Consider the following 26,452-nt stretch of genomic DNA (forward strand, 5'->3'; position numbering starts at 1 on the left):
CATTCACACATGTTTGAGCAACTCTTTATTATTACTACATCTACATCTCCAAAGCTCAAAATGCTCTGTTCCACCTTGTGATGTCATGAAGTGGTAGTTTTCAAGTCAATCAGCAGAGATTGGCAGTTCCAGGGCTGAAATTATCCAAATGATTCTATAGTGAAGGGGTGTGGATTTTAAAAACACAGAGGAGCACTTCCTGTAGTGTTGTAGTCAAGACTAATCGAGACCGAGACCTGTCCAAGACCACAGAGACCAGAACAAGACCACAGAGACCAGAGACCTGTCCAAGACCACAGAGACCAGAGACCTGTCCAAGACCACAGAGACCAGAGACCAGAACAAGACCACAGAGACCAGAGACCAGAGACCAAGACCAAACCAAGACCACAGAGACCAGAGACCTGTCCAAGACCACAGAGACCAGAGACCAGAACAAGACCTCTGAGGGTCCAGACCGAGACAAGACCGAGACTTTTAAAGGTTGAGATCGAGACAAAACCGAGTCCATGGCCCCTTGCCTTCGAGACCGAGACAAGACCGAGTCCAAGCGCCTTCGAGACCGAGACAAGACCGAGACAAGATCGAGTCCAAGCGCCTTTGAGACCGAGACAAGACCGAGTCCAAACACGTTCAAGACCGAGACAAGACCGAGTCCAAGCCCCTTCGAGACCAAGACAAGACCGAGACAAGACCGAGTCCAAGCGCCTTCAAGACCGAGACAAGACCGAGTCCAAGCGCCTTCGAGACCGAGACAAGACCGAGTCCAAGCGCCTTCAAGACCGAGACAAGACCGAGTCCAAGCGCCTTCGAGACCGAGACAAGACCGAGTCCAAGCGCCTTCGAGACCGAGACAAGACCGAGTCCAAACACCTTCGAGACAAAGACAAGACCGAGTCCAAGCGCCTTCGAGACAAGAGACAAGACCGAGTCCAAGCACCTTTAAGACCGAGAAAAAGACCGAGACAAGACTGAGTCCAAGCGCCTTCGAGACCGAGACAAGACCGAGACAAGACCGAGACAAGACCGAGTCCAAACACGTTCAAGACCAAGACAAGACCGAGTCCAAGCCCCTTCGAGACCGAGACAAGACCGAGTCCAAGCGCCTTCAAAACTGAGACAAGACCGAGTCCAAACACGTTCAAGACCGAGACAAGACCGAGTCCAAACACGTTCAAGACCGAGACAAGACCGAGTCCAAACACGTTCGAGACCGAGACAAGACCAAGACAAGACCGAGACAAGACCGAGACAAGACCGAGTCCAAACACATTCAAGACCGAGTCCAAGCCCCTTCGAGACCGAGACAAGACCGAGTCCAAGACCGAGATTCAAGACCGAGACAAGACCGAGTCCAAGCCCCTTCGAGACCGAGACAAGACCGAGACCAAACCCCTTCGAGACCGAGACAAGACCGAGTCCAAATGTGCTCAAGTCTGAGACGAGACCAAGACCAGGGCTCATACTGGGGTATCATTAAGAAGTTGCCGATACAATACATACAATCGATACATTGGCCACGATACGATACATGTGTGGATACAGAGTCTAAATCATGGCTGATACTAAAAGTCTTTTTTATATTCAACAAAACACAATAATCAACATAAAAACAAAAGACAAAAAACGTAGAGCAACATTAACAACAAACATGCAAATACACGACACCGACACAAACTGAGTTAAATAAAACAAAAGTAATGTGTTAGTGCAGCATAAAAACACCGCTAGGCTCCCTTACATTGATATATTTTTGCCCATTTATAATTGAAATTTTTTCTCCATTTTTTAGTCACTATACTTTACTAACTAATATTATTTTCACCATCATCATTTCCTTTCATCATCTTTTACAATTTATTACAACCTTAAAGCATAATTTTAGTCATTTAGTCATTTCCTTTTTTTTTTTTTTACTAGTCTAAAAGTCTTTGTTAAACCACTTCTTGAAACACAAACATTTTAAACATCAAAACAGTGAAAATGTCAAATGTGTCGCATAAATGAGTTTCCTTCCTCTGAACAAACAACAAAACTGTAGCTGGAACAAAATAATTTAGTCAAATATACCAGAAAATACTGATATAATAGCGATATATCGATACAGCAGCCCACGATATCGATACTGTATCATCACATTAAATGATATGTCGATATTTTTGCACATCCCTGAGAAAGATCGTGGAAAAATGGTCTACAGCTCTAACTTCCTGTATTACCCCATGACATCACAAGGTGGAACAGTGTTTTCTCAGTTTAAATCTGCAGGTTTGTGTGTTAAAAATGTGTGAATGAAACAAAAAAACACAACTCCAGGTTTGTTTGTGACGAGAAAACAACATTATAACAAACAGAAGTTTAGAAAACAGCTTCAATCCATGTATCATTCGTTCATTTGTTTTCAATATAAAACCAAAAATAAGAAAATGAAAAAACAACAGTTTTCTTCAAAACCAAAATGAAAAAACGGATAATGATTGTTTTTTCAGTTTTCGATTTTGTGTTTAAATGAAAAATGGAAAAAGCCGTTTCCCGTTCACGTGACTTCAGTGACTGCGATGCCGGACTTTTGCACCACGTACGGACTGAACCAGGACTGATCCAGGTCTGGGACCAGACCGGGACCAGAGCGGGACGAAGACCAGACCAGGACCAGAGCGGGACTGAGACCGAGACCAGACTGAGACCAGACCGGAGGCTCAGAGCCCAAGGCAGGGCCAGAGCTAGAAGCAGAGGCTCGGAGTCAAAGCTCGGAGTCCACTCTGGTCCCGGTCTCAGTCCCGGTTTGGTCCCCCGGTCTGGTCCCGGGTCTCAGGTCCCGGTCTGGTCCCGGTCTGGTCCCGGTCTGGTCCCGGTCTGGTCCCGGTCTGGTCCGGTCTCTGGTCCCGCTCTGGTCCCGGTCTGGTCCGGTCTGGTCCCGGCTGGTCTCGGTCTCAGTCCCGCTCTGGTCCCGGTCTGATTCGGTCTGATCTCGGTCTCAGTCCCAGTCTGGTCCCGGTCTGGTCCCAGTCTGATTCCGGTCTCTGGTCCCACTCGGTCCCGGTCGGTCCCGGTCCCGGTCTGGTCCCGGTCTGGTCCCGGTCTGATTCCGGTCTGGTCCCGTCGGTCCCTGGTCTGTTCTCGGTCTGGTCTCGGTCTCAGTCCCGGTCTGGTCCAGGTCTGGTCCTGGTCTGGTCCCGGTCTGGTCCCGGTCTGGTCCCGTCTGATCCCGGTCTGGTCCCGGTCTGATCCCGGTCTGGTGACGATCTGGTTCCGGTCTGGTCCCGGTCTGGTCTCGGTCTCAGTCCCGCTCTGGTCCCGGTCTGGTCCTGGTCCCGGTCTGGTCCCGGTCTGGTCTCGGTCTCAGTCCCGGTCTGGTCCCGGTCTGGTCCCGGTCTGGTCTCGGTCTGGTCCCGGTCTGGTCCCGCTCTGGTCCGGGTCTGGTCCCGCTCTGGTCCCGGTCTGGTCCCGGTCTGGTCTCGGTCTCAGTCCCGGTCTGGTCCCAGTCTGGTCCTGGTCTGGTCTCGGTCTCAGTCCCGGTCTGGTCCCGCTCTGAAAATTTTAGTTTTTTTCATTTTCTTATTTTTGATTTTATATTGAAAAACGAATGATACACTGATTCACTTCTCTGTCTCTTCCTCTTTTTCTCACTCTTTCTCTTTCTTTCTTTCTTTCTCTCTTTCTTTCTTTCTCTCTCCATATTGTCTTGTGGTGTGGATCTTGTTGGCAGCTGGTCCCTTAGGCCCAGGCTCAGACTCCTCCTGTCTCCTCTCCTCTCCTCTCTCTTCTCTCCTCTCTCTCTCTCTCTCTTTCTCTCCTTTTCTCTTTCGTGTTTCTCAAATTGAACCAAATCTAATTATCGTCTTTGGTCTGCGCAGCTCGGATAGATTTTGCTCCAGATGCCCCGCCATCGACATGAGCCCCGATTCGCTTAATCACAACAAATTTGACTTTGGTGGGAAAATGAATGCGTCTGCTGCTGCTGCTGTCGGTGAGAACAGGAGAGGCAGATCAACGGAGAGAAAGAAAGAACAGAGAGGAGAAAGAAAGAGAGGAGAAAGAAAGAACAGAGAGAAGAAGGAAATAATGAGGAAAGTGCTCGGGTTTTGGCTCAAATACACATGAAGGAGAAGGAGGAGAAGAAGTTAAAAGAAGGTGGAGTAGAAGAATGAAGAGAAGGAGGAGGAGAAGAAGGAAAAGAAGGAGAAGGAGGAAGAAAAGGATGAGGAAAGGAGAAGAAGGAGGAGAAGGGAGAAGAAGAGAAGGAGGAGAGGAAGGAGGAGAGGAAGGAGAGAAGGAGAAGAGAGGAGAGAGAAGGAGAAAAGGAGAAGGAGGAAAGGAGAAGAGGAAGAAGAGAAGAAGGAGAAGAAGGGGAGGGAGGAGAAGAAGGAGAAGGAGGAAGAGAAGAAGAAGGAGGGAGAGAAGAAGGAGAAGAGAAGAAGGAGAAGGAGGAAGAAAAGGATGAGGAAAGGAGGAGGAGGAGGAGAGAAGGAGAAGAGAAGAAGAAGAGGAAAAAAAAGGAGGAAAGGATGAGAGAAAGGAGAAGAGAAGAGAAAGGAAGAAAAGGAGGGAAGGAGAGGGAGAAGGAGGAAAGAAGAAAGGAGATGAGAGGATGGAGAGGAGGAGAGAGAGAAGGAGAAGGAGAAGAGGAAGAAGGAGAAGAGAGAAGTTAAAGAAGGTGGAGGAGAAGAAGAAGAGAGGAGGAGGAGGAAGAAGGAAAGAAAAGAAGAAGAAAGGGAAGGAGAAGGAGAGAAGGAGAAGAGAAGAGGGGAGAAAGGAGAAGGAGGAAAAAGAAGAAGATGAAGAAAGGGATGACGAAAGGGAGGGAGGAGAAGAAGAAGAAGGAGGAAGGATGAGGAGAAGGAGAAGAAGGAGAGAAAGGAGGTTGAGGAGAAGGAGGAGAAGGAGAAGGAGGAGAAGAAGAAAAGAGGAGGAGGAAGGAGGAGGAGGAGAAGAAGAAGGAGGAGAAGAGAGGAGAAGGAGGAGAAGAGGAGAGGAGAGAAGAGAGAGAAGAGAAGAAAGAAAAGGAGGAAGGAAGAAAAGGAGGGAGGAGAAGAAAGAAGGAAGAAGGAGAAAGAGAGAAAGAGGACGAAACGAAATCTGAACTTAAACAGACACAAGACTGAGGCTGAGTATCAGATACGATTCACACCTCGATACAGTGAGCTTTCTGTTCAATATGATATATTTCAAATCGATTTGATACGGTTCAATAAAAAATAAAGTTTAAATCATGGCTGTGATATTAAAGTCTTTGTTAAACCACTTCACAAACACAAACATTTTAATGATCAAAATGTGTCACATAAACGAGTTTCCTTCCACAACAAAACTGTAGCTGTATCTAAATTATTTAGTAAAATATACCAAAAAAATACTTTTGTATGTATCGATACAGCGGCTCACGATATCGATACTGTATCATCACATTAAACGATACGATATATCGATATTTCAGACTGTAGCACTCAAATAAAAACATAACATTTTCCAGTGCTTTTTTGATAACAACACTGAAAACCGCAAATGTTTTTATTATTGTCATCCATTCCCGCCCCCTGTCTGCCCCTGTCTGCTCCTGTCTGCCCTGCTCCCCTGTCTGCCCCTGTCTGCCCCTGTCGCCCCTTTGCCCCTGCCTCCCCCTGCCCCCCCTGTGCTGCCCCTGTCTCTCCTGCTGCCCCTGTCTGCCCCTGTCTGTGTCTGCTCCGTCTGCTGCCTGCCCCTGCCCCCTGTCCCCTGTCTGCCCCTGCCTGCCCTGCCCCTGTCTGCTGTCTGCCCCTGTGCCTGCCTGCCCCTGTCTGCCCCTGTCTGCCCCTGTCTGCCCCTGTCTGCCCCTGTTCGTATCATTGTGACTGGTCCGTTTCCACATCAGTGCAGATAATGCGATGCCCCCGGAGCCTCCGACGCCCCTTTTCCCTTTTCCCGCTAATGCTGTCATTTTAAAAATACATGAGGCGAGAGGAGGAGAAAAAGAGCAAAAAGTGGAAGAGAGAAGAGCTGGAGATTCTGGTGACCATTAGCAGACGTACATTTACAGTTCAGGGGCAGATAGGCCTTCGTAAAAAAAAAGCGATAATGAAATTCCAAACTCAATTTCTGTGACTTGAGACTCAACAGAACGGAATTTTCAGCATTAAATCATATTACCGTAATTTTCAGACTATAAGCCGCAGTTCTTTTTCGCACGCTTTGAACCCCGCAGCTTAAACAACGACGCGGCGAATGTATGGACGGATTATTTGTCCATTTGTGTATTCATATATACAGTGGTCCCTCGTTACGGTCTAAAAATAACCGGCACGATAGGTGAAATCAACTTTATATTTTACAATTATTCTATCTGTTTTAAGTGTGTAAAACTCCACTGCATAAACTTTATACACTTTTCTCACATACGACAGGTGCAGCTCTTTTTACTTCCTTCTTCAAACTTATCGCTGCTGTCGTCCTTTTGTTCTTTTTCTCCTTATTTTTGTAATGAACGGAAGATTAATTTATTCCGTAATGGAGCCAGACTCCTGTCTGGAGACTCGAACCTGTGCAGGACAGGACCGCACCTGCCCGTTAACCCGAAATTATATCAAACTAAACCAGGACTAAACCAGGTCTAAACCAGGACTAAACCAGAACTAAAACCAGGTCTAAACCAGGTCTAAACCAGAACTAAAACCAGGTCTAAACCAGGTCTAAACCACCAGGTCTAAAACCAGGTCTAAACCAGGACTAAACCAGGTCTAAAACTAAAAGGTCAAAACCAGGCTAAACCAAACTAAACCAGGTCTAAACCAGGACTAAACCAGGACTAACCAAACCAAAATATAAACCAGGAACTAAACCAGACTAAAACCAGGGTCTAAACCAGGTCTAAACCAGGACCCAAGACTAAACCAGACTAAAACCAATCTAAAACCAAGCTAAACCAGGTCTAAACCAGGACTAAACCAGGACTAAACCAGAACTAAACCAGGTCTAAACAGGTCTAAACCAGAACTAAAACAAGGACTAAACCAGGACTAAACCAGAAAAACCAGAACTAAAAACTAGGTCTAAACCAGGTCTAAACCAGGACTAAACAGGACTAAACCAGAAACTAAAACCAGTCTAAACCAGTCTAAACCAGACTAACCAACTAACCAGGTCTAAACCAGACTAAACCAGGTCTCAACCCAGAAAAGCCACGACTAAAACCTAAATCAAAACCAGACTAAACCAGGACTAAAACCAGGTCTAAAAACCAGTCTAAACCAGGCTAAACCAGGTCTAAACAGGATTAAAGCCACGACTAAAACCAGGAAAAATCAAAATTAAAACCGACTAAACCAGACTAAAACCAAGTCTAAAAGGTCTAAAAACCAGGTCTAACCAGGACTAAACCAGTCTAAACCAGGTCTTAAACCAGGTCTAAACCATATGACACTAACAGTAGGTGGACATACTAGCAGCAGTGTCTCATAAAAATCATTTCCTCTATCAAATAATATTGTTAATCTGTTAATAAAAATGGTTTTTTGTGTTTTTAGCAATAAAATTCTTCATCTTTGCGTCTCTACAGTAAAACAAAAGTCTGTTCATGGACTTGGACTCAACACACAATTTGAAAAGAACAAACAAGAATTTTCAGGATGTGCACTACAATATTAGTTTTAAAAAAAAAGACAATATTAAGTAATCCAAAGTATTCAGTTACATACTCACTTAAAGGTTGTAGGGGATTTTAAGGAAGAGAAATACAGCGACAGTCCTTTTTTACTCTAGAAACAGCTTGTTTACATTAAGTTCGTTCAGAATTACTGTGAAGTTTCTTCTAGAATAATTTAGCGACCGACGTGTCAGTTTTTAGACCCTTCGTCCGCTTCAGTCGCGCCGTCGCTGAAGGAATCTCAGATCACCTCAGTTTGTCTTCGCTCCTTTTCTCCTTCTTCTCTTCTTCTTTCACGACCTCAAAACCGACTTTCTTTTGCGGCGAACCGTCGGGGATTCTCTCGGCGTCGCGACAAACTTTGTGCGAATTGTGAGGAAGCGACAGTTTGAAAAAGCCTCTTAAGAATCCGCGTAAACCACCGTAATCCGCGCGCCGGCGAGTCAGTTACACTAGAACGTAGGGAGTTTGATTGACGACCTGACAGCCAATAGGAAATGAGGAGCCTCGTTTTCTATTGGCTGATGTTTATCTCGTTCACTGCTTCCACAGTTGATAGATTTTCATAGTTTTTTTTTTTTTTGGTCATCATAATTACAAAGCTGCTTCGTCTCTGTAATGGTATTTTAAACTTTCATTGACAATTTGAAACTAAAAAAAAAAATCCTCCATACAACCTTTTGTATGGAGGATTTTTTTGTTTGTTTAAATTGTCAATGAAAGTTCAAAAAATAGAAATATAGAGACGCAGCAGCCTTGTAATTATGATGACCAAAAAAAAAAAAGAATGAAAATCCATCAACTGTGGACAGGGTGAGGGCAGATAAACATCAGCCAATAGATAACAAGGCTACCTCATTTTCTATTGGCTGTTAGGTTGTCAATCAAACTCCCTACGTTTCTAGCGTCAACGACTCGCCGGCGCGCGGGGATTACGTGGTTTACGTTTGCCTCTCACGCACCGATGCCATTTACTCAACCAGCGCAGCGGTTCTTGCCGTCTTTTTCGAACTGTAGCTTCCTCTCAGTTTGCACAAAGTTTGTTGTAATGGCCGACAAGAATCCACGACCAGTTCGCCGCAAAAGAAAGTCAGTTTTTGATGTCGCGGGAAGAAGAAGAGAAGGGGAAAAGGAGCAAAGCACAACATTTAAAAAAGGGCAAACAGTCGCTGCATTTCTCTTTCCTTGGAAAATCTTCCATACAACCTTTAAGTAATTTAATGGATTACGTTACAAACTACATTTTGGGGTGAGTAATCTGTAATCTGTAGGGGAATACATTTTAAAAGTCACCTTCCCAACACTGTCCACTGGAAACAGAATTTGACAATAAAACATAAACACAGAGCTACAACAAGAGCTGCTACTAGAAATAATTTTGTTACGCTTGGTCAGTCTCTTCTTGTGCCAAAGGAGCCAGACTGTGAAACTGCAACCGGCTGATTTAAAATTGGAAACCAACAGCAACGAATAAAAATAAATAAAGTAACCAAAAATGGACTCGCTGAAAGTGTAATAATGCAGTTTCCTTACCCCTCGCCTCTGTGTCCGCTGCAGGTTGAACATCGGGGTGAACGACCTCTTGACCTTCTACGACGGAGACGACCTCACGGCGAAGGTCCTGGGCTCTTACGGCGGCTCCAAGTCCAGGTTCAAACTCTACACCTCCACCGCCGACGTCACCATCCAGTTCCAGTCCGACCCGGCGACCAACGTCTACGGATACGGAAACGGATTCGTGGTGCACTTCTTTGGTGAGGAATCCCAAATGTTAGACTTTATTGATCCACAAGGGAAATTATTTGGACACAATAGCCCGACGAATCCACTCTGGTGTCTCTCTGTATGTTTTTATACGGGGACAGGGATGTCAGTCTGGTCCCCACTCCCTCCAGTACGTCTGATCGGATTTGTTTATTTCAGTGACACATGTAGTAGTAGTAGCAGTTTATTTTCATCATAAAAAAACAATGAAGAGAGAGACATTAAAGGGCCCATCTCATGCATGCAACTTTTCAGAGCTTTCTACCTTCTAAGAGTGATGTGTGGGCCTTGCATTTGTCGCCGAAGTGGTTTTTAGATTGATTTGGCGTTTTTTTTAACAAATTGCAGAAACGAAACTTAAAACCGCATCGCTAATTTGCATAAACTCAGCGAAGATAAAACTACAGCTCTTGTGTCGCTGATGCGGTTCAACTTCTGTCAGATTAAAAGACATGACTCAGGTGAATACAGGTTAGTGTGACCAGATTTGCGTTTGTCAAAACCAGGACACCGTACGGGGGGAGGGAGGTGGGGACTCGTCATCGACATTGCGCGACTCTCACCTGGCAAAACTTTTCCCGCTGGACACCGAAACGTATGTGCTGCTTTATACACTGTGCACATGGACTCACACTTGTCCCGAACGCAACGGAAAGTGTGGAATTTCTTGTACAAATCATCGTTGCACATCGTTCGCATTTGCACTTCGGTACGTTGCAGGCTGACCGACATGTACGGACACATTTGGTCACGCTACGCACAGCAACCTACATTCGGTTTGTTGATTAAAATGAACGTAATCGATGAAATTCTTAACGATCAATTATCGATTAATCGACTAATCATGCCCATCCCTAGTGTACACGATATAATAAGTTGATCTACTAGTGTTTTTTAATACTTTACCAATCAGTAATGTTCAGCTTCGTGCTCCTCAAAGTCCTCGTCCGATTCCGGGTCCAACACATGCGGCTGAACGCGCTGTATCTCCATGATGAATAAAAGTTTATTCCTGTCGCGATCAGGGTCAGTCTGTCTCCCCTCCCTCATGAGATGGCGAAAGGGCGACTCACTCAGAGCCTACGTCACGTTTGGAGGGCGGAGCCTGTGCTTTCTCAGGACGGGCGGGGGAGGAGCAATAGTCGGTCTTTCATAGTTCCTTGTCCCAGATTTCATAACTATTGTGTAGTGGATGTTCCAAAACCCAAACTGTGCTTGTTTATGTGCAGAAGATACAATGTGAAATTAGTTATTTTACATGAGATGGTCCATTTAAATGAATAGTGTGGAATAAAATCTTCTGAGTCATACGCAGGTAAACAGAATCGTTTTGAGTCTGGATTTAAACAGCGTCAAACTAGAAGTCCTGTCTCACATGTTCAGACTGTTCCAGGTTTTAGCTGCATGAACCTGAAACTCTGACTCCCCTTGTTTAGTCGTGACTCTTGGCACCAGCAGGAGGCGGGTCCCTGAAGTCCTCAGAGTGTGAGATGGTTTATATGACACTAACAGGTCACAGATGCTCAATCAATCAATCAAACTTTATTTATAGAGCACTTTTCATACAAAAATGCAACACAAAGCTCTTGTTCTTTTGTGCTCTGCCATGGATAGACTTGTACAAAAATAGAGCCGTTTTAAAGACGATTCTCTGAGCCACAGGGGGCAGTGCAGAGACTTGAGCAGCTGAGACACTTAGACAGTGGACATTTGATTTTTGCTGTGTTTTTTAGATGGTAAAAGGCTGCAGATGTTATTGATTTGATGTGGCTGTTAAAGTTCAGTTAAAGATCAAAGTCTGAGTCCATTATTACCCTGAGATTTCTCTCTTGATTTGAAGGTTTTCGAGAGAGAGACTGGAGGAGACTGTTTTATACACTCACCTGCTTCTGTAGCCCGTCTACCAGTGTCAGAGCGAGCATTTCACACCGAGGCCTTCAGTCGTGCTCCGTCTGAAACAATCCACTCCTCAAGAACTATTTTATGGTTATAAAAGTGTCTTATTCTACAGAAACACAGAATAAAGAGCCATGGAGATTCTGTGCACAAAGAAGTGAGGAGAGGGGGTGTTAAACCAGGACTGTTTAGTCCAGACGGGCCTGAAGGTGCGTCTGTGTAGACTGTCGGGTGACTGAAGACGAAAGGACCGCGCCTGGACCGTGCTCCACTGCGCTGCATGGGGCTCAGTGCAGCTGTCGAGACACTCACTCTGTCTCGCTCTCTATCAGCTCTAAAGGGTCGTTCACACCAAAGCGTCAACGCGTCCAGTTTCTATGTAAAGTCGATGTGGACGCGCGACTAGAGCGTCCTGCGTTTTTGCGGCGTCAGCGCGGCGCGAATCTGGCGTCGTCGCGGTGCGTCTTGAGCGTTTTGGCGTCAGCGCTCTAGACGCGCGTCCAAGGCGTCAGCGTCAAGAAGTTGAAAATGCTGAACTTTTCGTGTCAGACGCGCCGCGTCAACCAATCAGGGACGAGTATCCAGAGACGCAGCGACGTTATTATCAGGAAGAAAAACCCGAGAACCAGAACGAGAACCACAAACATGAACGGAGAATAAATATATACACCACAATCACCGAGACCGATCACGAGGAATACACCAGGACCGGACCAGGATTAAACCAGGACCGGACCAGGACAGACAGACCAGGACTAGACCAGGACTACAGGACTAAACAGACCAGACCAGGACTAAACAGAAGACCAGACTACAGGACTAAAACAGGACTAGAGCAGGACTAAACCAGGACCAGACCAGACCAGGACTAGGACCGACCAGGACTAAAGGACAAGGAACTAAAACCAGGACTAAACGGACCAGACCAGGACTAAACAGGACCACTAGACAGACTAGACTAAACAAGGACTAGACCGAGACTAGACGAGACTAGACTGAGACTAAACAAGGCTAGACCGGGATATTAGACCAGGACTGATCCAGTGTCATTAGTGGAGTATAAATATAAACTTACGCTCCAGTCGTCGAGTCGATCTCCTCCGCTGATGTTTTATGTCATAAAAACACTAAAGTCTCTCTCAGTCTGGTCTGACATTGTTTCGGGAAAAGACCGGGACCGGGCTCTTGTTTCCAGGGCAACGGACGCGCGTCAAGTATTTTTTTCCCGTTCGTTGACCGCGTCAAAAACGTCGGGGGCGTCTAAACTCAAATGCAAAGGCTCCAAATAGAGACGTCAAGGCGTTTTTTGATGCTTTGATGTGAACGGCCTTTAAGATTAGACCTGGTGTAGTCCTGGTTTAGACCTGGTTTCGTCCTGGGTTTAGACCTGGTTTAGACCTGGTTTAGACCTGGTTTAGTCTGGTTTAGACCTGGTTTAGAGTCCTGGTTTACCTGGTGTTAGTCCTGGTTTAGACCTGGTTTAGACCTGGTTTAGACCTGGTTTAGACCTGGTTTAGACCTGGTTTAGTCCTGGTTTTAGACCTGGTTTAGACCTGGGTTTTAGTCCTGGTGTTAGTCCTGGGTCCTTAGTTAGTCCTGGTTTAGTCCTGGTTTAGACCTGGTTTAGACCTGGTTTAGTCCTGGTTCAGTCCTGGTGTAGTTTACCTGGTTTATGTTTTAGTCCTGGTTTAGTCCCGGTTTAGGTCCTGTTTAGACCTGGTTTAGTCCTGGTTTAGTCCCTGGTTTAGTCCTGGTTTAGTCCTGGTTTAGTCCTGGTTTAGTCCCAGTTTAGTTTTGGACCTGGTTAGTCCTGGTGTAGTCCTGGTAGTTAGTTCCTGGTTTAGTCCTGGTTTAGACCTGGTTTAGACCTGGTTTAGTCCTGGTTTAGTCCCTGGTTTAGTCCTGGTTTAGGTTTACCCGGTTTAGTCCAGTTTAGTCCCAGTTTAGACCCGGTTTAGACCTGGTTTAGACCTGGTTTAGACCTGGTTTAGACCCGGTTTAGACCTGGTTTAGACCTGGTTCCTTCTTTGGCTGGTTCGCTCTGACTGTCCAATCACGGCTCTAAATCCGGTGACGTCTTTATTCTTTATTCTTTATTCTTTATTCTTTTTTCTTTATTCTTCATTCAGTCTGAGGCGACAAACAGAATCAAAAGTTACACACTGCACCTTTTAAATTTGACTCAGAAAGTCAGACGTGTCCCATAAATAAACACATTTGTAGTGGAAATATACGGGCAGTTACAGAGGAAATGTGTAGAGAGGAAAAAAAAAAAAAGAAAAAAAGAAAAAACCCTTTGGCCAAGATGAATTTGAAGAAGGTGCAGTTTGTTTTATTGGAGTGAAAATGGAAAACGTAAATGGTTTTGTCGGAGGGTTCGGCCTGGTCCTTCATCAGGCCCAGAGCAAACACACACATCAGATAAAACCAATGTGTTTAACGAGCAAAAAGAACGAGGGAAGAAGAGGGAGGGAAGGAGGGAGAGAGAAAAAGGGAGAGAGAGGGAGAGAGAAGAGAGAGGGAGAGAGAGAGGAAAGGAGAATAGAGGAAACGAGAGAGAGAGAGGAGAGAGTGGGAAATAGAGCGAGGAAAGAATGTGGAAAGTAGAAAGAAAAAGAGAGAGAGGAGAGAGGGGGAGAAAGACAGAGAGAGAGAGGGGGGAGGGAGTGAGAGAGAGAAAGAGGATGAGAGGAGGAGAGAGGAAGAGGACGAGAGGAGGAGAGAAAAGAGAGAGGAAGAGGGGGAGAGGAGAGAGAAGAGAGGAAGAGAGAGAGGAAAGAGGAAGAGGAGAGAGGAGGAGAAAAGAGAGAGGAAGAGGGGGGAGAAAAGAGAGGAAAGAGGATGAGAGGAGGAGAGAAAAGAGGAGGAGAGGAGGAGAAAAGAGAGAGGAAGAGGACGTGAGGAGGAGAGAAAAGAGAGAGGAAGAGGGGGAGAGAAAGAGAGAGGAAGAGGACGAGAGGAGGAGAGAAAAGAGAGAGGAAGAGGACGAGAGGAGGAGAGAAAAGAGAGAGGAAGAGGAGAGAGGAGGAGAGAAAAGAGAGAGGAAGAGGGGGAGAGAAAAGAGAGAGGAAGAGGATGAGAGAGGAGAGAAAAGAGGAGGAGAGGAGGAGAGAAAAAGAGAGAGGAAGAGGATGAGAGGAGGAGAGAAAAGAGAGAGGAAGAGGACGAGAGGAGGAGAGAAAAGAGAGAGGAAGAGGGGGAGAGAAAAAAGAGAAGAAGGGAGAGAGGAGGAGAGAAAAGAGAGAGGAGAGAGAGGAAGAGAGAGGAGAGAGAGGAGAGAGAAAAGAGAGAGGAAGAGGACGAGGAGGAGGAGAGAAAAGAGAGGAGAGGAGAGAGAGAGAAGAAGAGGAGAGGAAGAGAGAGGAGGAGAGAAGAGAGAGAGAGGAGAGGAGGAAGGAGAGAGAGGAAGAGAGAGGAAGAGGGGGAGAGAAAAAGAGAGAAGAAAGGACGAGAGGAGGAGAGAAAAGAGAGAGGAAGAGGACGAGAGGAGGAGAGAAAAGAGAGAGGAGAGGGGGAGGAGGAGAGAAAAGAGAGAGGAAGAGGAGGAGAGAGAAAAGACATAAAGAGAGAGAGGGAGGGAGGGAGTTATAGAGAGGGAGAGAAAGAAGAGAGAGGAGAGATGGAGGACTACAGAGAAAAAGAGAGAGAAGGAGACAGAGAAAGAGAGAGAGATGGAGAGACTACAGAGAAAGAAGAGAGATGGAGAGACTACAGAGAAAGAGAAGAGAATGGAGAGAACTACAGAGAAGAAAGAGAGAGTACAGAGAGAGAGAAAGAAAGAGAAGAGAGAGAGAGAATACAGAGAAAGAGAGAGAGAGGAGAGACTACAGAGAGAAAGAAAGAGAGATGGAGAGACTACAGAGAAAGAGAGAGATGGAGAGACTACAGAGAAAAGAGAGAGATGGGAGAGACTACAAGAGAAAAAAGAGAGAGAAGAGGAGAGACTACAGAGAAAAGAGAGAGAGAGAGAGAGAGATGGAGAGACTACAGAGAAAGAAAGAGAGAAGGAGAGAGACTACAGAGAAAGGAGAGAGAGATGGAGAGAACTACAGAGAAAAAAGAGAGAAGGAGAAGACTAAGAGAAAGAAAAGAGGAAGGAGAGACTACAGAGAAAGAAGAGAGAGAAGAGAGAGACTACAGAGAAAGAGAGAGAGATGGAGAGACTACAGAGAAAGAAAGAGAGAGAGAGAGAGAGAGAAGAGAGAGAGATGGAGAGACTACAAGAAAAGAAAGAGAGAAGGGAGAGAGACTAGAGAGAAAGAGAGAGAGATGGAGAGACTACAGAGAAAGAAAGAGAAGAGAGAGACTAGAGAGAAGAGAGAAGAGAGAGAGAGAGACTACAGAGAAAGAGAGAGAGAAGGAGAGACTACAGAGAAAAGAGAGAGATGGAGAGACTACAGAGAAAAAGAGAGAGAAGGAGAAGACTACAGAGAAAAAGAGAGAGAGATGGAGAGACTACAGAGAAAGAGAGAGAGATGGAGAGAGACTACAGAGAAAAAAAAGAGAGAGATGGAGAGACTAAGAGAAAGAGAGAAGATACAGGAGAGACACAGAGAAAGAAAGAGAGAAGAGAGAGACTACAGAGAAAGAGAGAGAGAGGAGGAGAGACTACAGAGAAGAAAGAGAGAAAGAGATGAGATGAGAGAAAGGAGAGAGGACTACAGAGAAAGAAAGAGACGAGAGACTACAGAGAAAGAAAGAGAGAGAGAGAGACTAGCAGGAGAGAGACTAAGAGAAAGAAAGAGAGATGTGAGAGACTACAGAGAGGAGAGACAGAGAGACGACTACAGAGAAAGAGAGATGGGAGAGACTACAGAGAGAAAGAGAGAAGGAGAGAGACTACAAGAAAGAAAGAGAGATGAAAGAGAGAAAGAGAGAGAGATGAAGAGAGACTAAGAGAAAGAAGAGAGGACTACAGAGAAGAAAGAGAGAGAGACTACAGAGAAAGAAGAGAGAAGGAAGAGACTACAGAGAAAGAAAGAGAATGAGAGAGACTAGCAGAGAAAGGAGAGAGAGAAGAGGAGAGAGACTACAGAGAAAAAAGAGAGATGAAGAGAGACTAGAGAGAAAGAAAGAGAGATGGAGAGACTACAGAGAAAGAGAGAAGGAGAGAGACAGAAGAAAGAAAGAGAGATGGAGAGACTACAGGAAAGAAGAGAGATGGAAGACTAAGAGAAGAAAGAGAGATGGAGAGAGACTAATATAAAGAGAGAAGAGAGAGACTACAGAAAAGAAAGAGAATGAAGAGAGATAGAGAGAAAGGGAGAGACAGAAAGAGACTAGAGAGAAAGAAGAGAGAAGGAGAGAGACTACAGAAAAGAAAGAGAGAGAGAGAGACTAGAGAGAAGAGAGAGAGACAGAAAGAGACTAGAGAGAAAGAAAGAGAGAAGAGAGAGACTAAGAGAAAAAGAGAGAGATGGAGAGAGACTTACAGAGAAAGAGAGAGAGAGAAAGAAAGAGAGAGAGAGAGACTACAGAGAAAGAGAGATGGAGAGAGACTACGGAAAGAAAGAGAGATGGAGAGACTAGAGAACGAAAGAAGAGATGGAGAGACTACAGAGAAGAAGAGAGATGGAGAGACTACAGAGAAAGAAAGAGAGAAGAGAAGACTACAGAGAAAAAAAGAGAGATGGGAACTACAGAGAAAGAGAGAGAGAGAGATAGAGAGAACAAGAGAAAGAGAGAAGGAGAGACTACAGAGAAAGAAAAGGATGGAGGATACAGAGAAGAGAGAGAGACAGAAAGAGACTAGAGGAAAGAAAGAGAGATGGAGGACTACAGAGAAAAAGAGAGATGGAGAGACTACAGAGAAAGAAAGAGAGAAGGAGAGAGACTACAGAGAAAGAAAGAGATGGACAGACTACAAGAAAGAGAGAGAGATGGAGAGACTACGAGAAAGAAAGAGAGAAGGAAGAGACTACAGAGAAAGAAAGAGAGATGGAGGAGACTACGAGAAGAAAGAGAGATGGAGAGACTACAAGAAAGAAAAGGATGGAAGACTAGAGAAGAGAGAGAGATGAGAGATACAAGAAAGAAAGAGAGAAGGAAGACTACAGAGAAAGAAAGAGAGATGGAGAGAGACTACAGAGAAGAAAGAGAGATGAGAGACTACAGAGAAAAAAGAGAGATGGAGACTAGGAAAGAAAGAGAGATGGAGAGACTACAGAGAAAAGCAGAGAGACAGAGAAAGACTACAGAGAAAAAAAGAGAGATGAGAGACTACAGAGAAAAGAGAGAGAGAGAGACAGAGAACGACAGAGAAAGAAGAGAGAGAGAGAGAAAGAGACCTAGGGAAAGAAAGAGAGATGGAGAGACTACAGAGAAAGAGAGAGATGGAGACTACAGAGAAAGAAAGAGAGAAGGAAGAGAGACTAAAAGAAAGAAAGGAGAGATTGCAGAGACTACAGAGGAAGAAAGAGAGATGAGAGACTACAGAAAGAAGAGAGAGGAAGAGAGACACAGAGAAAGAAGAGAGAGAAGGAGAGAGATACAGAAAAAAAAGAGAGATGGAGAGAAAAAGAAGAGAGAAGGAGAGAGACTACAGAGAAAAGAGAGAGAGATGGAGAGATAGAGAGAAAGAGAGAGAGAAGGAGAGAGACTACAAGAAAGAGAGAGAGAGATGGAGAGACTACAGAAAATGGAGAGAGAGAGATGGACTACAGAAGAAAGAAGAGAGATGGAGAGACTACAGAGAAAGAAAGAGAGATGGAGAGACTACAGAGAAAGAAGAGAGAGATGGAGAGAGAGAGATACAGAGAAAGAGAGAGAGATGGAAGACTAAAGAGAAAAAAGAGAGAGAAGGAGAAGACTACAGAGAAAAGAGGATGGAGAATACAGAAAAAAGAGAGAGATGGAGAGACTACAGAGAAAGAAAGAGAAGGAGAGAGACTACAGAGAAAGAAAGAGAGTTGGAGAGACTAAGAGAAAAAAAAGAGAGATGGAGAGACTACAGAGAAAGAGAGAGAGTTGGAGAGAAGAGAAAAAAGAGAGAGATGGAGAGACTACAGAGAAAGAAAGAGAGATGGAGGACTACAGAGAAAGAGAGAGATGGAGAGACCACAGAAAAAAAAGAGAGAGATGGAGAAACAGAGAAAGAAAGAGAAAACTAGAAAGAGAGAGATGGAGAACTACAGAGAAAGAGAGAAGGAGAGACTACAGAGAAAGAAAGAGAGTAGAGAGAAAGAGAGAAGAGAGAGAGAGAAAAGAAAGAGAGAGACTACAGAGAAAGAGAGAGTGGAGAGAGCTACAGAGAGAAAGAGAGATGGAGAGAGACTAAGAGAAAGAAAGAGAGATGGAGAGACTACAGGGAGAGAAGAGATGGAGAGAGACTACAGAGAAAGAAGGAGTGGGAGAGACTCAGAGAAAGAAAAGAAGATGAGAGACTACAAGAGAAAGAGAGAGAGAGATGGAAGACTAGAGAGGAAAGAGAGAGAGATGGAGAGACTACAGAGAAAGAAGAGAGATGGAGAGACTACAGAGAAAGAGAGAGAGAGATGGAGAGACTACAGAGAAAGAAAGAGAGATGGAGAGACTACAGAGAAAAAAAGAGAGATGAAGAGACTCAGAGAAAGAGAGAGAGATGAGAGAGACTACAGAGAAAGAGAGAGAGATGGAGAGAGACTACAGAAAGAAGAGAGAAGAGAGAGAGACTACAGAGAAGAGAGAGATGGAGAGACTACAGAGAAAGAAAGAGAGATGGAGAGACTACAGAGAAAAAAGAGAGATGGAGAGACTACAGAGAAAAAGAGAGAGGAGAGAGAGAGAAAAAAGAGAGATGGAGAGACTACAGAGAAAAAAAGAGAGACAGAGAGAGACTACAGAGAAAGAAAGAAAGAAAGAGATGGGAGAGACTACAGAGAAAGAGAGAGAGGAGATACAGAGGAAAGAGAGAGAGATGGAGAGACTACAGAGAAAAGAGAGAGAGATGGAGAGACTACAGAGAAAGAGAGAGAGATGGAGAGAGACTACAGAGAAAGAAAGAGATGGAAGACTACAGAGAAAGAAAGAGAGAATGGAGAGAGACTACAGAGAAAGAAGAGAGATGGAGAGAGACTACAGAGAAAGAAAGAGATGGAGAGACTACAGAGAAAGAAAGAGCAGAAAGAAAGACTAGAGAGAAAGAAAGAGAGAAGGAGAGAGACTACAGAGAAAGAAAGAGATGGAGAGACTACAGAGAAAGAAAGAGAGACAGAGAGAGACTACAGAGAAAGAGAGAGAGATGAGAGACTACAGAGAAAAAAAGAGAGATGGAGAGAGACTACAGAGAAAGAGAGAGAGATGGAGAGACTACAGAGAAAGAAAGAGAGATGGAGAGAGACTACAGAGAAAAAAAGAAAGAGATGGAGAGACTACAGAGAAAGAAAGAGAGATGGAGAGAGACTACAGAGAAAAAAAGAGAAAGAAGGAGAGAGACTACAGAGAAAGAAAGAGAGATGGAGAGAGACTACAGAGAAAGAAAGAGATGGAGAGACTACAGAGAAAAAGAGAATGGAGAGAGACTACAGAGAAAGAGAGAGAGATGGAGAGACTACAGAGAAAGAAAGAGGAGAGAGACTACAGAGAGAAAGAGATGGAGAGACTACAGAGAAAGAAAGAGATGGAGAGAGACTACAGAGAAAGAAAGAGAGATGAGAGAGAGAGACTACAGAGAAAGAAAGAAGAGAGATGGAGAGAGACTACAGAGAAAGAAAGAGATGGAGAGACTACAGAGAAAGAAAGAGAGACAGAAAGAGACTAGAGAGAAAGAAAGAGAGAAGGAGAGAGACTACAGAGAAAAAGAGAGAGACTACAGAAAGAAAGAGAAGAGAAAGAGACTAGAGAGAAAGAAAGAGAGAAGGAGAGACTACAGAGAAAGAAAGAGATGGAGAGACTACAGAGAAAGAAGAGAGATGGAGAGAGACTACAGAGAAAGAGAGAGAGATGGAGAGACTACAGAGAAAAAAAGAGAGATGGAGAGAGACTACAGAGAAAGAGAGAGAGATGGAGAGACTACAGAGAAAAAAAAGAGAGATGGAGAGAGACTACAGAGAAAGAAAGAGATGGAGAGACTACAGAGAAAGAGAGAGATGGAGAGACTACAGAGAAAGAAAGAGAGAGATGGAGAGACTACAGAGAAAGAGAGAGAGATGGAGAGACTACAGAGAAAGAAAGAGAGATGGAGAGAGACTACAGAGAAAGAAAGAGATGGAGAGACTACAGAGAAAGAAAGAGAGATGGAGAGACTACAGAGAAAGAAAGAGATGGAGAGACTACAGAGAAAGAAAGAGAGAGATGGAGAGACTACAGAGAAAGAAAGAGAGAGATGGAGAGACTACAGAGAAAGAAAGAGAGACAGAAAGAGACTACAGAGAAAGAAAGAGAGACAGAGAGAGACTACAGAGAAAAAAAGAGAGATGAGAGAGACTACAGAGAAAGAGAGAGAGATGGAGAGAGACTACAGAGAAAGAAAGAGAGAAGGAGAGACTACAGAGAAAGAAAGAGAGACAGAAAGAGACTACAGAGAAAGAGAGAGAGATGGAGAGAGACTACAGAGAAAGAAAGAGAGAAGGAGAGACTACAGAGAAAGAAAGAGAGATGGAGAGACTACAGAGAAAGAAAGAGAGATGGAGAGAGACTACAGAGAAAGAGAGAGAGAAGGAGAGACTACAGAGAAAGGAAGAGAGATGGAGAGACTACAGAGAAAGAAAGAGAGATGGAGAGAGACTACAGAGAAAGAAAGAGAGACAGAGAGAGACTACAGAGAAAGAAAGAGAGAGACTACAGAGAAAAAAGAAAGACAGAGAGAGACTAGAGAGAAAGAAAGAGATGGAGAGAGACTACAGAGAAAGAAAGAGAGACAGAGAGAGACTACAGAGAAAGAGAGAGAGATGGAGAGACTACAGAGAAAAAAAGAAAGACAGAGAGAGACTAGAGAGAAAGAAAGAGATGGAGAGAGACTACAGAGAAAGAGAGAGAGATGGAGAGACTACAGAGAAAGAGAGATGGAGAGAGACTACAGGAAAGAAAGAAAGAAAGAAAGAAAGAGATGGAGAGACTACAGAGAAAGAAAGAGAGAAGGAGAGACTACAGAGAAAAAAAAGAGATGGAGAGAGACTACAGAGAAACAAAGAAAGAAAGAGAAAGAAAGAGATGGAGAGACTACAGAGAAAGAAAGAGAGATGGAGAGACTACAGAGAAAGAAAGAGATGGAGAGACTACAGAGAAAGAAAGAGAGATGGAGAGACTACAGAGAAAGAAAGAGATGGAGAGACTACAGAGAAAGAAAGAGAGATGGAGAGACTACAGAGAAAGAAAGAGATGGAGAGACTACAGAGAAAGAAAGAGATGGAGAGAGCTATTTCCTCCTGAATCTCATTGCAGAGGAGTAAACACTGGGATCTCTCTGTGTGGTGCAGGTGTGGAGGAGTTTGTTTGATCTCGACCCGTTTTCAATTAAGTCTTCAGTGTTTGAGGAGCCGAGACTTTAAATATGCTCCAGTCACACACAGAGCTCAACTAACAGAGGCTGAAGTCACAGACGGAGCGGACGACTCGGCTGCTCTAATATACAGATTATGAGGATTTAATGGGATTTTTCCAAGATATTTGAGCAGAATATGTCTCGCCCCAGTACAGATATATTCTATTACCATCGAATTATAAAGATTTACTGAAGAATTTGCATGTGTGGAATAACTTCGGACCAATGCAAACTGCTTAAAATCAACAAGTTTTGCAGTTTTTGTGTTTTAAGACAGTCAAAATTAGAGATACCGTATATTTTGGGCTATAAAGTGCACCGGATTATTATGGATTACCACACCGCTGCCTTGTTGGTTTAAGATTTGGTGATGGAGCAGATTTATGAAGCTGGTGGAGAGTGGGCGAGACATTTCCACAGTCATTTTGCCACAGAACAGCATTAACCGGAAGTTCTGCGAACCTAAAGCGAGGCACTTGCGGCCGCTGTGAAAAAGGTCGATTTGAACCAGAGCTCAGAAGATCCAGTCTGCGCTCACTTCCTTGACCGTGTCCGTAGGCGCAATATCACTAATGTTGAATTCTCTCATCTATTTTCATACATAAATTGCACTGGATTATAAGGCGCATTAAAGGTTGTATAGAGGATTTTCCAAGGAACGAGAAATCCAGCGACTGTTTGTCCTTTTTCAAATGTTGCGCATGCGTGAAACCACCCCCCTCCCCCACAGCTCCTACGTAGAAACGCCTCCTCCCTCCTCCTCCTTACGCCACAAACAGGTTTGTTTACAGCCGGTGCACATGACTTGTAAACAACTAACTACAGTGTTGGTTAGGCAAGACGGAGAAGTGAGGAGCGGGGGGAGGGGGGGCGCGGACATTTCGTTCGTGGACGAGAAGTGAGGAGCAGGGAGAAGAGCGGATCGGGCAGCGGGGAGAGGAGCAGGAAAGGGGAGCAGAGAAGAGTGCGCGGAGATTCCGTGCGAATGAACTAGCTACAACACGCAGCAGCAAGCAGACTCTTTCTTTGCCTTGAAAATTATGTTTTCAGACATAGGATATCGCTTTCGTGTCCTGAAAAACGTTTGTGTAGCTCTTGGAAATAAAGTACGTTTTCATAATAAGCAGAAGTTTCCTGTCCAGGAGTAATTTGTGGACCAGTGCGTCAGTCTTTAGACCCTGCGTCTGCTTCAGTCGCGCCATCGCTGGAATGAATCTACAAGAATCACCTTAGTTTGGCTTCGCTGCTTTTCCCCTTGTCTTCTTCTTTCAGCGACCTCAAAAACGGACTTTCTTTTGCGGCGAACTGCTCCTGGATTCTTGTCGCCATTGCAACAAACTTTGTGCGAACTGCGAGGAAGATATAGGTCAAAAAAAGAACTGTTGCGTTGGTGGAGTAAACAGCGTCTGTGCGTCTTGCGTCTGTGGACTGTGTGACAGTCGTACGTAAACCACGTACCGGCGGCGCAGGCAAGTCAGTTACACTAGAAACGTAGGGAGATTGATTGACAGCCTGTCAGCTCACAGATAACGAGGCAGTGTCATTATCTATTGGCAAATGTTTAGCCCCACCACGTCCAGAGTTGATGAATTTTTATTCTCTTTTTTTTGGTCATCATAATTACAAGGCTACTGCATCTCTATAATCTATCATTGACAACTTGAAACAAAAAAAAATCCTCCATACCACCTTTAAGCGAAACAAACGGACGACACATGAGACTGATCCTTAGTCCAGGCGTATGGCAAGTCAAACTCTTCACATTTACGCCTAACACCTAATTTGACGTATATTACAAGCTTATCTGACAGTTAAGTTCTTATTTGACACGTCGAATTGTTATTTGACACATCAAATTATTCTTATTTAACGCGTCAAATTATTGTACATTATGATAATGATCTCCTCCCACCGTTTTTCCCAATCAATGAATTCAAAGTGCTTTCAGCCAATCACTGACCAAGAGTCCAGAACAGTCCAACACCGATGTCCCTATACGCATTCTTTACTCTTAAAAAATAAACCTTACACTGTGTAAATTGTCATCTATCAAATTTAAAACGCTTGTCGTGCACCTCAGCGTATTTATCTTTTCAGTCTGTCGCTCATTAAGTAACAGATTATTTTATTGTCTGTATACGATTGTCAAAGGAGGACAATATGAAACACAAACTCAGCAGTGGGAGATCATTATCATATGTAATTTGACACGTTAAATAAGAATAATTTGACGTCAAATAAGAACTTAATGTGTCAAATTGTTATTTGACGCATCACATAAGGTGTTAAACGTGTTAAATACATGTGTAAATGTGAACAGTTTGAACATACAGGTGTCCACAATCCATTGGCAGATCGTGGCGTAATTCGCTCGGCGTTGTCTCTCTGTCTTGGTGAATGTGGGTGGATCATTTAAGTTATTTATTTTATTTTTTTTCCTACAAGGACGACTCAAATATATATTGAATAATAATGTGTTTAATGCAGCTTTGTGCACATTTGTTTACGTTTTACAGAAACAAAACTTAAAGCCACATGGCTCATTTGCATAAACTATAAGCGCTGAAAAAAAACAGCTCACTCTTGATGCGGTTCAGCTTCTGTCGGACTCTGCAAGGCTCTTAACTACGGCCACCGTAATGCTCCGATAATCCATCAAGTGGTGCGGCTTCGTGGTTTACCAAAGTCGTACTAAAACATTTTGACAGATTTTTGAGCGCCGTGTACTACATAAAATCGGTTCGAGGTCAATAAACACAACCAGAATTAATACATAAGGTGCACCGGATAATAAGACGCACTGTCGATTTTTGATCAAATTAAAGGATTTTAAGTGCACCTATAAAATACGGTACATATGTTACTGGCCTTAATCATTAACTTTTCTGGTTTAGGGTCCGTCAGATGTTTTTCTTCATGGAGATGTTATTGCTTTGTCTGGAATGTTTCACAGTATGGCATTAAACCTTTCGATCTTCAAGGAGACCTAACCAGGTCAAGTTACAGGTTAGATCTGTGGAGAGGCGACTCCCCTCACAGTCAGAATGCCTGTTTTTTTAGATATTTTTGAGCAGTACAAAAAGTGAAAGTAGAGCTGTTTAATGTCACACTGTGGATCATTCCAAGCAGAGCAGTGGCACATCCATCCCGGTGGTGTACGAGAGCGGGGTTTGTTTTTCTGTGTTTTTACCCTCCGTGTTCTGTGTGTTTTTCAGAGGTGGCGCGTAACGACACCTGCCCCGAGCTGCCTGAGATCTCAAACGGCTGGAAGAGCTCGTCTCACCCCGACCTGGTGCAGGGGACCGTGGTCACGTACCAGTGCTACCCCGGCTTTCAGCTAGAGGGCGCCGAGCTGCTCATGTGCCAGTGGGACCTGACGTGGAGCGGAGACCTGCCCAGCTGCCAGAGAGGTGAGCGGGACAGCGGAATATCACTCATGATAATAAATCCGTTATATAATAAAATGATAATAATGTAATGGGCAAGAATCCACATTCAACCTGTAACCTGAACTCATGGTCTCTGTGTGTCACTCAGTTTCTCTCTCTTGTGTTCAGCTGATAGGGCAAACACCTACACAGGGTTTCCACAGTCATGGAAATCCTGGAAAAGTCATGGAAATTGTAAATGTCATTTTCCAGGCCTGAAAAAGCAATGGGATTTTATAAATTCTATGAAAGTTTTGGAAAAGTTCTGAACGTCTGCGCCTTTTGTTTAAAAGAGACGACAATAAATGCACTGACAGGATTTTGAATGTTAAAAAACTATAATCCCAAACCATAAGTAAAGGGTTGACACTTCATATTTAGCCCTGAAAGTCTGATCAATTCTACACATGCAGTTGCTGTAAAGTCATGGAAGATTCACTTTAGGTCATGGAAAAGTCATGGAAAAGTTCTGAAATTTTGTCAGTGAAAAAAAGTGGGAACCCTGCTTACAGCTCATGATCTTGTGGCAAGTTCGCAAAAATAATTTATCCTTTTCTCAGTTCAGAGTCGTTAAATTGTCCTAAAAACTTATGCGTAAAGGCTAAACTAACATCACACAACTCTGAGCTTGGCAGTGTGGCCCATTCACTTATAATGACGGGGTACCTGGTCTCTGAACATTTTGTATCTCCTTTTTGTCCCTCTTTTCTCACTATAAAGTAGTGTCTAAACCATAGACTGCATAAAAATGTGGTCTAAGTGACTGTGGTGCCACCCATAGTGTTAAGTTCCAGCCGAATGAAGCTCATCATGGCTTGCAGTTATAGTGGCAAATATGGAGTTGAGTTCTATATTTGGAATTTTGAAATATTTGGAAGCAGTTACCGAGAGGGTTGCAATGGATTTTCAGTAAAATGTGAATTGGAGCCAGAGTCAATGGAGCAGACTTGCTACTTAACACAGTGGCTAGTGGGCTATATTTACATACAGTCTATGGTATTATCTCAAAAAACACTTTTGTCGCTCTTGTGTCTCTGTACAGTAGTCTCTAAACTCTCTGTTTTTGTCCCGCTCTTCTCTCCTTACTGTATTCTCTAAACTCTTGTTTTTTTGGTCCCTCCTGTGTCTCCGTACAGTAATCTCTAAACTCTTTCTTTTTGTCACTGTCGTCTCTCTGTACAGTAGTCTCTAAACTCTCTTTTTTCTGTCCCTCTCGTGTTTCCGTACAGTCGTTTCTAAACTCTTTCTCTTTTTGTCCCTCTCATGTCTCCGTACAGTCGTTTCTAA

General features: G+C 44.1%; 1 protein-coding gene across 1 annotated transcript in view; it reads left to right on the forward strand.

The window, feature by feature from the left end:
• LOC110174574 (seizure protein 6 homolog) overlaps positions 1–26,452 on the forward strand; it is a 258,856-nt gene that overhangs the window by 215,573 nt on the left and 16,831 nt on the right. Inside the window, exons 10-11 of the mRNA XM_055166715.1 lie at positions 9,176–9,372; positions 24,953–25,147. Coding sequence (XP_055022690.1) covers positions 9,176–9,372; positions 24,953–25,147 — 392 coding nt within the window. The remainder of the gene's footprint in view (positions 1–9,175; positions 9,373–24,952; positions 25,148–26,452) is intronic.

Source organism: Boleophthalmus pectinirostris, unplaced genomic scaffold (assembly GCF_026225935.1).
Source record: "Boleophthalmus pectinirostris isolate CB_2022bp ecotype Guang Dong unplaced genomic scaffold, ASM2622593v1 HiC_scaffold_9, whole genome shotgun sequence".
NCBI lineage: Eukaryota > Metazoa > Chordata > Actinopteri > Gobiiformes > Gobiidae > Boleophthalmus > Boleophthalmus pectinirostris.